Source organism: Schistocerca americana, chromosome 1 (genome assembly GCF_021461395.2).
Source record: "Schistocerca americana isolate TAMUIC-IGC-003095 chromosome 1, iqSchAmer2.1, whole genome shotgun sequence".
NCBI classification, from domain to species: domain Eukaryota; kingdom Metazoa; phylum Arthropoda; class Insecta; order Orthoptera; family Acrididae; genus Schistocerca; species Schistocerca americana.
In genome coordinates, this window is record NC_060119.1 from 698,597,512 (window position 1) to 698,611,967 (window position 14,456).

General features: G+C 38.6%; 1 protein-coding gene across 1 annotated transcript in view; it reads left to right on the forward strand.

Annotated features, from left to right (window-relative positions):
- The first annotated feature begins 2,007 nt into the window (after positions 1–2,007).
- LOC124544887 (choline transporter-like protein 4) overlaps positions 2,008–14,456 on the forward strand; it is a 253,893-nt gene continuing 241,444 nt past the window's right edge. Inside the window, exon 1 of the mRNA XM_047123619.1 lies at positions 2,008–2,035. Within this exon, the coding sequence (XP_046979575.1) occupies positions 2,008–2,035 (28 nt within the window). The remainder of the gene's footprint in view (positions 2,036–14,456) is intronic.

The window sequence follows — 14,456 nt, forward strand, 5'->3', positions numbered from 1 at the left end:
GAACCGCCAGATACTAGCGGGTAGGAAGGTGGGAAATGTGATAGGTGTGCTAGAAAAATCGTGAAATAGTTCCCAAGCGGTGTATTCTGTTAGAATGTAAAAAAAGTCAGCATCAATCACGTAACAATGGCTCGCTTATTCAGTGAATCTCTGAAGTTGTTATGGCTGAACAGGGGTGATAGTTGTAGTGTTTTACTTACGGATGCTGGTCTATATATGAAGAACACAACCGAAGGCCTTTCTGTAAGCTTCCCACGCATGATTTACGTGACTTGCATAGTACTTGGTTTACACGGAGTATGTGAGCAGATACTTATATTGTATCCAAAAATGGACAAATTGATCTCACATTAGAAAAAAATTGTTTGTGAGAGCGCCAAAAAGAAATGATTTGTTCAGAGCCAAAAATCCAGATCTTTCACTTCCACCTCACATCCATAGTTACACGTTGGGAGACATGGTTGGAAGCAACAGTGTATTATGCAAACAATTTTGAAAAGTTTGAATCGGTTATTGACGAACTAAATAATGATGACGCTTCTACGAATCAAATTCTTCAGAAATTACTCAACGGCAGTACTCTAAACATAATTGTATTACATGTCTGCAAATTGGGGTTTTTAATTTCACTCTGTCAAAAAATTAGAAACATCATCCAGCTCGTTAACTGAGACTGTTAATGAGGTGCATGACACAGAAGAAAAAATTAGTTCACTCAAAAGTCCAAAAGTGGAAGCTATTAAAAAGAAATTTAAAAGTGTAATTGAAAAAAGTGGTGAATGTCATACTATGTGTCAAATTGACAAAGTTTTGGAAGGGGAAGAAAGATGTTGGAGAAATTGTAAATGTATGTGCCAGTGACGTTTCTTTGACGAAATATGCATGACTATCATCATTTGATGTTCACAGGTCCTTTTCCCAGTGTCGTGCATTATTTCGAAACAACTGACATTGGTCTGCGACGGAAAACGTAAAATAAGTTTTTGTGGTTCACTGCAACACTGAGTTGTTTCAACTTAACCACTACATCACCATGATGGTGAATTATTTTTTAACCTAAGTAAGTTTTGCAATATTGAAACAAAATGTTTTTTTTTTTGCATTTTTATGCACACTTATTATATTTTTCGTACATAAAAAATAAAATATTTTACAGTATTTACACATATAAAAATCCACTCCCTAGTAATCAGTCATAATGTAACAACAAATTGCTACGCAGTGGTTTGTAATGCTGATAGAGGGTACACTAATCGCGAAAAATGGCTGAGTGATCCTGAGTGATTGGTGGCGGATGATATAAAATTTAAACCATGTAATATGTAACTAGTCGCTCGAATTTCCCTCACAACTACTGTTCAACAATGACGGTGTTCTTGCAGAAACTGCATGCATGAAGTAATCAAAGGATACCTATTAAACATTTATTAGTGAATCCAATCAATAGCGGTGTTTTTAAAGCAGTTACTGTTGTGAATATGATTACAAGCAACAAAAGTTTTCGGGAAGCGAAAGGAGGTACCTTTTTTCACAGAATTCGAACGACAAGGTTTTGTTGGCCCTGCCTTAGACAACAGTCTTTCAAAACGAACAGAGAAAGCCATTATTCCGAAAGATATACGAGCCACACTACGCAGAATAGGATATACTGTCTCACTGTATTTCCAGAATTGTTGAGAATATGGTTTTCGGTTGATTACGGATTATTGTGAATAGAGTTGAACTTCAGAGACTAAATCCTGGCTGTTTTCTGTTACTGTGGTAAAGCGCTCCTCCTCCTGTATTGCAACTAATGTCTCATGAATGCTCCACAAATCTTCTTCTGCAGTAGGCAGTAAGTGTACTTGGGCCGGAAACGTTGTGAGGAAGAGACCGGTTTCAGAAAGACTATGAAAATGCACCGCCTCGCGAACCTTATCTGCGGACTGGCTATCGTATTCTGCTGAAGATAAGCCGATAACCGTTGTAGCTGGCTTGTAGCTTCGCCTCAGTCATAGCCTAGTCACCATGGGGAAGAAAAGCAGCGAGCAGCACGGTAAGTTGGCAGCTAGCTGCGTATTACACTTGCGTGTCTCAAATTAGCAAATAGTGTCAGAGAAGTAACCCACGGCAACTGTACAATTTTTGCTTTGGAGTAAAGGCTGAAGAATCTGATCGTAGGTTTCAATGTGTTCTTTTCGGCTTAACCATCCTCTGAAGATTACTCACTTAGGTAACAGACCAAACGTATCGGTGGCATAAGAATAGCACCTGCTGCAGACCAGCGGTAGAAAAGCGCAGTAATGTCACCTTCCAGTTAAACTAGTTGCATGCATTAGGCGGTAAGATTTACGGTCATGTTAAAAGCCAGGACAAATAATACGTTTTTTAGATTAATGACAAGCTTGGTGTCAGAACTTCGAGCGTCACGGTGTCAATAGAAAGAAAGACCGATCTTTAACCAAAATAGTCATTGTTCTATGCCGTATGTGTTTTCCAACGATACGTCATTGTGGTAACACCATTTTCACAAACATATAAGTCCTTTGAACAGATCATATATGTATTATGATAGATTATTAAACGGCGTAACTCCTTCCCGCCGAGAAAGAAGACCATTCGCGAAATTTGAGTACAATGGATATGGGAAGTGTTTCCTAAATGAACACAGGTAGTTTTTGTACTGGTAACGACACTTGGTTTTCCTAATACATTAAAATGACTTTGTCTGCGAAATTACAGAATATTAAATAATTAACGAGAGAATTTATGTCTTTATTTTACACACGTTTTTTTTTACATGCCGAAACCTCCGAGGTCACCTTTTATTCTGAAGATGACAAGTACACATGAAATTTGAAAACTTGAATCTGTTGTGAGAAAAATAATTTTCTTTGGTTGTTAACTATTATTATTGCTTTCACATTATTCTGAGCTCTTTTCCACATCACTGTTTCAGAGCACTAATAATTTCGTAGATTTGGTTTATAATGGAAAAATTGCGATAGCTAGCAACAACAAGAAATGCAAAAATGGCTCTTGAGCACTATGGGACTTAGCATCTGAGGTCATCAGTCCCCTAGAACTTAGAACTACTTAAACCTAACTAACCGAAGGACATCATACACAACCATGCCCGAGGCAGGACTCGAACCTGCGACCGTAGCAGTCGCGCGGTTCCGGACTGAAGCGCCTAGAACCGCTCGGCCACCGCGGCCGGCAACAAGAAATGCAGGTCCGCTTAATTGTTACAGTATATAGATTAACGTAGGATTGTGTATAAGCTATAAAACAGTACAAAAAAAATAAGAAAATTATGTTTCCCAGAAGCGTAAATATTTCATGCATACACGTCATTTTGGTAACAAAGAGAAACATCGTGGTAGAAAATTACCCAAACGAACTTTGACTTCCAAGAAGACAGCCATCGCTTGTTATTTATTTAACTTCACTTCCGTAGAAAACTTAAGAGATCTCAGCGTGGGTTCCCTGTGCGCTTCAAAAAAGTGGTGCCGGAGTACACCAGTTTTCAGAAACGGCCAGCACCACACCTACATGCGTCACCCTCTTGCTCACGTGAAACTTAGGCTTTCGTTTGTCTGACAAGCTATGCAGCGTTACGAAGATATTGCGTAACGGCGTTGTTTCGTCTCTAGTCGCATTTTGCTTCAGAAAAGCTAATTTCCGGCATATCAGATAAAGGCATGCTCCCAGATACGTGCGTCATGCTTTGTCAATAACCTCATGCGGAACTCTGTTTACCCAGCTTCCAACGTTTCCCACGCTGTTTCAGCTGTCGAAAAAACTGCTGAATAATGTGCACCCCACATCGTTGTGTTTGTATTAGACTTTGATAATTCCACTAGTGCCTCGTTAACGACATGCGTTATACAGTATGAAACCTGGCAACTCCCAGCTGCATTTATCGCCGGATACGGAGTTTATGAACCTTTCGTTTTGTGCATCGAAGTTAGAAACTACACGGCGACAATTTCTGCTTCGTCCCAAGTCACTTTATTTGGCACTGTATTCACGTGACTTATGCATCAAAATGATGAATAAATTTGCAGCGATGATTAATTTTTTTTTCATTAACGACTTCGAGGTAAAAAATTTCGCATTTTGCAGAAAATCAGTTCAATGAACAACTTAATTGCACGTTATTGCTACTTTTGGCTGATTTCTCTTTTATAAACCTGCTTCATTTAACTAGTTCATATGTTTTAATTGTGTCCTTTTGTGAAAGGAGATATTAAATACGAAAGAATGCTCTATTAACATCAACATAAACATCCTATGTAATGTTAAGTTCGCGTTGAACTCAGTAGTTTCAGTGACCTGTAAAGCAGTGGAACAGCCTCATGGACTGGCAGAAAAGGTGTGAAGTTTTTAGATTCGGCGGAATTATTAGATCTGCAAATGAACATTTGCTAGCCCACAACTACTAAAATCGAATCGTGAACAAAATATATAAAGAAGAGTAAAATAAGGATTATCATTTGTTATTCGTCAGATTTTTCAGAGGAAAGTCCCGGAATTCACATCTCGATTAATAACACTCCGACGTCAACGAGTACATCTGACATTGTGTACATTCTGTGTAGAGAGAGGACCAGAGACTACGTCGCATTATAACGACAGTAATTACTACATGCGAAAAATCTTACAAGAAAAGTAGAAGTTTTCATTATGGGTACAGTAGATGAGCAGTTACTAGCGCATTACCTGTAAATAAAAGGAGAACAAGGGCATAGAGGAGTTGTATAACAAGTTTAAACTTATCGTCCACTTGAACAAACACATCCCAAGTAAACAGATAAAGGTCAGAGAAGAGTCGTTAAGCCCTGACAAAACTTAAGTTGTTTTATTTTCGACACGAAGCAGGCTAAATTATATAGTTTCCACCGTCAGGTATTAACTAAAGACTATTCAGAGAAACTCAGAAAATTGTATTTCGATATAACATTACTTACCGAATTGAAAGCTTCCATACAATACTTTGTGGATCAGTTAGGTTACTAAACAGATTTCAGTTAAGTGAAAACCGAAATCTGAATTCCTCACAAAAAGGTCTTTCCGCTCGAAGGTCGAAACTACGCAATCGCTTTTCCCGCCGCATGCTTCTGATTCAGGATGATACAGAGCGTCGATGGCGGATAAGACCCTGAAGGGTTGAAATTCCCGTGATGGATTTGTTTCTCAGGTGGCATCCAATGATTAGTCCACATTCCAAGTCACTGAACACTCCCGATAGAGCCATTCTGCAGTTACTTTTTCCTTACTGACAATAAAATGCTTCCCGCCTCCTTTTATACTGGCCGGTTCGACTCTCGTGACATCTGGTGATTAGTTCCCCGTTACCTATAGGTGTCTGGATACTTTTTTCAGCTAGTGTAAATGTATTTCGAGCGACATCATGTTTCCGCAGCATCACATGTCGTTAAATACTTACGAATAACATATTTCATTTGTTGTACGGTAATGTTAATGTCAGTAAACATTGAGACCAAAACCACTGTCCCGCAAGACATTTATACACAGGGCAAAAAAAAGCTACGTATACAGAGTTTAAATGTCTTTAGAGACGAGGAAAGAAACACAATTTTACTAGTCTGTATCAAAAATATCACAGATGCACAACTTCCCGCTAGGGATCCATGCAGGTTTTGACACTAGCGATATTCAGACACGTTGGTCCAATTGCCATGTGATGAATACTGCTTTAGCAGTGTGCTGGAAAAGTCGTCTGTTTGCATTAATGCACAACTGATATTTTCTTGCTAATGATTGCATTGCTCACGACCATCTGATATGGCCTTTATCTCCTGGTCAATACGCTCGTTGGAGGAAATTACCGTATCTTTCCTCGTGAAGCACCATCGGAAATGTTTGAGAATGGCCCGCTAACAGCCAGACAACGCTTATGATTCAAGCATGACGAGGTGACATCATACCTTGCCATTGATATCAAAGAACATTTAGATAACGTTTCCCCAAATTGTTGGATTCCAGGTTGTGGACCAGTGCGTGGTCACCACGTTCTCCCGATCTCACGCACGCAGATTTCTTTTTGTGGGGGAAGATGAAGCGCCTGGTGTACGAGACACCGACAGACTCTACAAGAACTGATTGTCCGTTTGGCTGAAACTGCATCCATTATTCGTGAAACGTCTGGTTGTTTTCAGCATGTTGGAAAATTACTTGCACGCAGATGTTGGTTGTGCATTAATGTGAACGGTCGACTTTTCAGCAACATCTCTAAGATAATATTCTTCACACGCAGGTTGATGAACAACACTAGCGTCAAAATCTTCACAGACCTCTAGTGAGACGGTGCATCTGTGACATTCTGTCGCTTAAAAAAGTGTTTCTTTTTATCTCCTCTAAACATTTCAAAATTTTGTACATGTAGTTTTCTTACAACCCGCATTTAATGCGGATATCAGCAATATGGACACTCTATACTCTCCTTATGTCTTATTTCAAGTCGTCTGAATTTGAAACTGTATTAAAACAGTCTTGACCGCAATGAAATGTGTTGTTGCTGTTGTGGTCTTCAGTCCAGAGACTGGTTTGATGCATCTTTCCATGCTACTCTATCCTGTGCAAGCCCCTTCATCTCTGAATAAATACTGCAACCTACATCCTTCTGAATCTGCTTAGCGCATTCATCTCTTGTTCTCCCTCTATGATTTTTACCCTACACGCTTCCCTCCAGTACTAAATTAGTGGGATTCCTCGATGCCTCAGAACGTGTTCTATCAACCGATCTCCTCTTTTAGTCAAGTTGTGCCACAAGTTCCTCTTCTCTCCAATTCTATTCAGTACCTCCTCATTAGTTACGTGATCTACCCATTTAATCTTCAGCATTCTTCTGTAGCACCACATTTCGAAAGCTTCTATTCTCTTCTTGTCTAAAGTGCTTATCGTCCAACTTTCACTTCCATACATGGCTACACTCCATATAAATACTTTCAGAAAAGACTTCCTGACACACAAATCTGTACTCGATGTTAACAAATTTCTCTTCTTCAGAAACACTTTCCTTGCCATAGCCAGTCTACATTTTATATCCTCTCTACTCCGACCATCATCAGTTATTTTGCTCCCCAAATAGCAAAACTCATTTACTACTTTAAGTGTCTCATTTTCTAATCGAATACCCTCAGCATCGCCTGATTTAATTCGACCACATTCCATTATCCTCGTTGTACTTTTGTTGATGTTCATCTTATCTGTCAAGACACTGTCCATTCCGTTCAACTGCTCTTCCAGGTCCTTTGCTGTCTGTCAGAATTACAGTGTCGTCGGCAAACTTCAAAGATTTTATTTATTCTCCATGGATTTTAATTCCTACTCCAAATTTTCATTTTGTTTCCTTTACTGCTTGCTCAGTATAATGAAATATGAAATATAGGTAAGAAAATGAAACACCTTATAGCCGTCCTTATGACATCATTTATTGTGTGGTTACCAGTTTCGGCGCTTCAGTGCACCATGTTCAGATCTTAGCTGATGCTCAAAGGGTTAACATCATCCGTATAGCCGATGCATCAGCAGCCAAAACTGTGTAACTGTGATGCTCTCTCTCTAACCATCAACTATTAACAGCTAAGGCCTGAAGATGGCGCGCTGAAGCACCGAAACTGGCAGCCATACAATAAATGACATCACAAGAACGGCTGCAGTTGTTTCATTGCCTTACATAAGTGAACGGCCGAAGTCCCACAGACCTCCGATCACAAGGATGGACGTACAAAAACAATAAAATATATATTTGCAATGGCTCTACGAACGTCAACTGCTCATTTGGAGTTACTAATCTATTTTTACAGTATTTTAGGTAGAACGCTGATTTTCTCCACGAGAAATGTTCATAAAAATTATTTTCCGAATTTATTTTATACAGTTCTCTCTGTTAATGTTACTAACATAGAGGTGGAAAAAATAAATGTGTATAATTTCGATTACACTATGGCCACGATAACAGCACAGCTGTTTTATTTTCGTTGTCGCTAGCACGATTGCAAGCCGAGAACGGTACGGGTACTTGTCGGACACTGTTTATTTTTTCACAGCTATAGAATTATTGCTTACTTACAGGATTATCAAAGATGACGGAAACTTGGATTTTCCGAAACCTTATCGTGGATAGCTGGTAATCCTGTTTCTTGCGGTAGTATGTTGTGACAACCCATGTTACAGATCAGTCAGTGAAGTAATGCGAGGGTTTATTATTTTTTCCGAAAATGCTGTACCAAGAATGAAATTAAGATTTCTGTTTTGTACTACTTGTTAAATTTCACCTCACTGTAAGGCAGCGGGCACTAACTCCCAGTTGCCAGGATCACGTTTCCGGTATCCTCACAGTTAATGTTCGTAATGTACCTGCGAATAGTGACTGTCACCAGTAATTTATGGACAAAAGAATGCATCAACACCATGTTAACGCTTTGCAGGCACAGTGTTTGTGAATTCCGCAAGTACGAAATGTTGTCTGCAATAATCCATTATCCATAAGAATGTCGTAACAGTTGCCTTCTGTGTAACTATTAGAAAAGGCTGGCGACCTGAGTCAAAGATAAATCTAGAATGACAGAAAACAAACTAAGTTGCAGGCATTACTGAGGAGCTACTTGTAGCGTACTAGTACGCGATTGGTTTCTATCTGTAACTGTCTTCGCACGCTTTGACAAATTTCTACTTATGCTATCAATTTCACAAGATCTCGTACAAACTTCTGTAACAAAATTTTCACAAAAACTTACTTCCACTCAGCTTTTAACAAGAAGTCTCGAGATACTACGCCAGTTCTTCGTTCGTGGCGATAGTCAGGAGTCTGATGTTCAGAGAGACCAATCAGTAATTACCACAGATTTTGTCATTTATTTAATGTCGAAATAGTCTTAAAAGTTCTATTACGTTCAGACCTACGTTCAGTGTGTGCTATTCTGCATTTCAGATATTTCCATTCCAAAAGTTTATTACTACCTTCGAATTTGTTTAAAAATATAAGCGAAATGTCAAATTATGGAATATTTTGGGACAAGTTCGTGTTCGGAAGGTTGATTGCAGCCGATTCGTTATCGGTATTAGCAGATAACAGTTATCTGTAGTGTCCTCACAGATAAAATAGCTACCAGAATTTCCGCATTGCTCCTGTACATTAGCTAGCTGTAGGGTCTGTATTGGCAGTAATCATTAATTTTGAATCATCACAGACTTATTTTGTCCACAAGAAATTCGAAATTCGCGCAACTGAGAACAGAACATTGTTTTTTATAACGTACTTTTCAGTTCAAATGGTTCAAATGGCTCTGAGCACTATGGGACTCAACTGCTGAGGTCATTAGTCCCCTAGAACTTAGAACTAGTTAAACCCAACTAACCTAAGGACATCACAAACAGCTATGACCCGAGGCAGGATTCGAACCTGCGACCGTAGCGGTCTTGCGGTTCCAGACTGCAGCGCCTTTAACCGCACGGCCACTTCGGCCGGCTGTACTTTTCAGTTATTATTCATTTTTGTGGGCTGTAACATCACGTAAAAATTGCAAATTAAGGTAAATCAGACTTAGCGTTCTTTGTTTCTATGGATACCCGACGCACTCTTTATGCCAACAAACTTTATCCCACCACATAATCCCGATAATGCACGAACGTTAGTTATTTGGCAAGATTTTATTGCCCCGCCAACTTCTTAATTCGACACGATCGTTGTAACCTGTTTTCATTGATGTTTGTGGGACATGCTGAAACACTGAGCATTGTGTTCAACCGTGTATCTCATTTGTCTGTGATGAGTACTAGTGTAATGTAAACAATGTGCTTATTTTGTTACGTATAATTATGAAAGTGGTTGGGAAAAGAAGACTGGAATCTGTTGCCAAAGCATAGCTTACTGGAATAGAAGAGTAACTGAAAGACAACTGATTTCTTCGCCACCATTTGGACAAATCGTAATCAGTGTCTCGTGCTTCACTCCATGAAACGACGCTGTCGAATCCAGAATTGTATTCATTCTGATTACAGAGATTATCATTCACTGCTCACACAAATTGATTTTTGGCTAAACCGATTTCGACAATCATATCATTTTCAATAGCCCATATTACGTCCTACAATCAGCCGATAGGCGCGCCGCATCGTAGCAGGAGTAAGCATCACCTCGATGCTCCTGCTGTATCAGTTGGATGAGTACATCAAATATAGTACTTTTGATTGCCATTGACATGACTTTAACGTCTTCATCAGCTGTTCTCTACCATTTCTCTGTTGTTCGTAGTCATATTGTCTGCATGCCACCTGCAACACTCGTTCATCGCATTGAATGGCACCTCTATAGACTGTGTAACAAATGCAAAATATCTAGGAATGAATATTGATTCTCAGTTAAAGTGGTGTGAACACACAAAGGTACTTGCAAACAGAATGTCATCAGCATGTTATGCCCTTAGACTCCTATCATCAGTGTGTAACATGCAGTGTCTTTTAGTTACATACTGTTAATATGTACACTCAATTCTTAGCTGTGGAATTCGTTTTTGGGGAACAAAGGCACAAAATATGAACACAAACTCCAGAACAGAGCCATAAGAATCATAACCAAAAATGGTAGTCGAGCTCATTGTAAAGATTTGTTCAAAACACTGGGGATTTTAACTGCTCCATGTGAATACATTTACCAGTCAGTTGTACACATCAAAAATAGCATTGGTAATTACTGCACAACCAGTTCTGTACATGACCATGGAACAAGAGGTAGACTCAACTTACATTTTCCAAGAAAAAATAAACGTGAAACTCAAAACAGCATTTTCTACCAAGGAATAAAACAGTACAACAAATTATCAAAAGAGATTAAAGAAATTGCAAAAATACACTTATTTAAAAAGGCAGCTAAAAAGTACCTGTTATGCAATACTTTTTATGCATTGAAGGATTACTCAGATAAAACAGATTAGGGGTTTGGTAAAAAAAATTATACGAATAAATAATAATTATGATTATAAAACATCCAACATTCCACATAACACCGTCACACTATGTTTTTTTCCTTTCCTAGAGAAACTTAACCCCACACAATACGTATGTGTATACGAATTAGCTTATTTTAAATTGGTATAAACTTACAAGAACTTTGACATGTCCTATATCCTAGTAAAAAGAGATCTACGGATAAATAAAACTACCACTACTACTACTACTACTACTACTACTAGCGGAACATGGACCAGGTTAAAAGGAATGAAAGAGGAAACAGCCTTGTAGAATTTGGCACAGAGCATAATTTATTTAATCATCGCTAACACTTGATTTAAGAACCATATAAGAAGATTGTGTAAGTGGAAGAGAGACGGTGGCACTGGATGGTTTCAGATCGATTGTATAATGATAAAACAGAGGTTTCTAAAACCAGTTTTTTAACTGTAACTCATTGACAGGGAAAAATATGAACTCTGACAGTAATTTATTGACTATCAACTGCAAATTAAAACAGAAAGAATGCAAAAAGGTACGAAATAAAGGACATTGGGCCAGGATAAACTGAAAGAACAACATGTTGAGAGTTTTAGAGGAAACATTAGGCAACGATTGACTTAACAGGGGAAAGGAATACAATAGAAAACTCATTGGGGAGCTTTGAGAAATGTTACAGTGAAGGCAGCAGAGGATCATGTAGGTGAAAAAACAAGGCCTAGTACAAATCTTTTGATAACACATTAGATATTGAGTTAAACTGGGGAAAGGAGAAAGTATAAAAATACAGTAAATGAATTAAGTGAAAGCGAATACAGGAGTCTGAAAATGAGATTTACAGGAAGTGCATAATGGCTAAGCAGGAATGGCTAGACGAAAATGCAGAGCTGTAGAAGCATTAATAACTAAGAAACCTATAGAAAATTGAAAGAGACTTTTGGAGAAAGAGGTGCAGTTGTACAAGTCAGTAATTAAAAAGAGGGGAATTTGGAAATAATGTATAGAAGGACTGTGCAAGGGAAGGCAATAGAATAGAGAAGGGGAGGGATTATATGAAGATGAGATAGGAGATATGAAACTGCGAGAATTTGACAGCAACGAAAGACGTGAGTTGGAACAAGGCCTATTGAATAGCCAAAATTACATCCCAAATATTGAGATCTTTTGGAGACCCAGGCACAACAAAACAACCGTGTGCTAGGTATATGAGACAGGCGAAATATACTCAGATTTAAGAAGAACATAGTAATTCCATTTCTAAAGAAGGAAGGTGCTGGCAGTTGTGAATATTACCGGCCTATCAGTTTAACAAGTCATGCTTGCAAAATACCCGCTCGGATTATTTAGAGAAGAATGGAGAAACTGGTATAAACAGACCTCTAGGAAGATCAGTTTGGGTTCCGGAGAAATGTAGTAACACGCGAGGCATTACTGACTCTACGACTTATTTTAGAAGATAGTCAGAGAAAGGTAAAGCTACGTTTATAGCTTCGACAGAGAAAGGTTTTGAGCATACTGACGGGAGTACGCTCTTCGAAATTGTTCAGGCAGCAAGGATAAAACAGAGAACAATAGGTTATTTGCAGCTTGAACAGAAACCAGACGGCAGTCATAAGAGTCGACGGGCATGAAAGGCAAGCAGTGTTTGAGAAAGGGGTGAGACAGGATGGTAGCCTATCCCCAATATTATTCAATCTGTACGTTGAGCAATCAGTAAACGAGGCTAAGAACGAATTTGAGAAGGTGATTAAAGTTCGGAGAAAAGGAATAAAAACGATGGTGTTTGACAATGACATCGCAATACTCACAGACACGGAAAGGTACTTATAAGAGCAGTTTAACGGAACTGACAATGTGTTGAAAACAAGTTCCAAGATGAACATAAAAAATTTAAAAAACGGAGCAATAAAATGTACTCAAATTGAATTAAGCAGTGCTGAAGGAATTAGACTTGGAAATGAAACACTAAAAATAGTAGATGAGCTTCATTATTTGGTGAGCAAAATAAGTAACAACGGCCGAAGTAGAGGGGACAGAAAATGTAGAATTGCTACGGAAAAAAAAAACGCAGCGTTCCCATTAAGCAGTATGAATGGTCTATATAAATTAAATATCCTGCACTGAGTTGTCCTACCGTCTTGGCTTGCACTCCTGGGCAATGTTCCAGCAAGAAAACTCTTTTATTTGAAAGTGGTCATTTGTGAAAGAATTGTCTACAAAAATGCAGGCACATAACATCAACTGATATCTATTCGATGTAAAATACATGCGATGAAACCAGAAGATGTCTACATAAAAGGCCTTTTCCTAACCATACTTCCTGTGGCACAGCGGCAATATTAAATACAAATAAGTAAATGTAGTGTCATACAGTTGCGAATTTGTGGGAAAAAGAACTGATTTTATGTAATAACAGCATGGAATACCTGCAGTCTGTGCATTGAGCTTGAAGGAAAGTAACCCGCTGTATGAAATAATAAAGTTAATACCAAGGTCAGCGGCCTGATAATGAATATCAAATGTAGGTTAGGTCAAGGAGGATAAGCCGGATTTATCACTTTCGTCTCCGAGTAGAAATCACACAGAATGTACTATATGTACTCAAAACATTTGTATACTGTATATCCATTGTGCTGAAATGCCATCCGCAAGACTTTTTGTTGTTGTTGCTGTTGTGGTCTTCGTCTATCCTGCACGCCTCTTCATCTCCGAATAACTAATGTAGCCTACATCTACTTGAACCTGTTTACTGAGTACTATCCCTTAGCCTCACTCAACAATTTTTATCCCTCACACTTGCTTTTATTATCAAATTGACGGTTCCTTGCGCGTTAAGAGGTGTCCTATCAACAGACTCTTATTTTAGTAAGTTGTTCTATAAATTTCTTTTTTCCCCAGTTAGATTCAATAATTCTTCACCAGCTACTCGAACTATGCCTCTAATTTTCAACATTCTTCTATATTACAGCATTTCAAAGGTTTCTATTCTCTTCTTGTCTGAACTGCTAATGGTCCATGTTTCACTTCCGTACAACGCTGCAGTCCAGGCAAATCCCACAGAAAAAAAACTTCCTAGCACTTAAATTTATAATCGACGCTAGCGAATTCCTCTTTCTCACAACTGGTAACCACACAATAAATGATGTCATAAGGACGGCTGTCCCTCTTTTTTTCTTTATTTTAAACAAATCATTTGATGACGAATTTCTAAGAATTTGAAACCAGTTATATCATCTGTGTGAGGTGAGGCTGGAAAATGTAATTAAAAAAGTTTGTTTACATGACGATCATTGCTGCAGCGGAGCAGAAATGAACGGAGAATCATCCTAGCGACGATGTGGACCGCAAATGGGGAAATCCAAAACACAAGCTACTTTTACAAGAGACATATCGTTATGACCCGACGTCTGGAAATGTGTATCTCGTAAACGGTGAAACTTGGCGGCTGTTTGCGTGCTACTATCGTGAACATCAATGGAAGTGAAATTACAATTAAA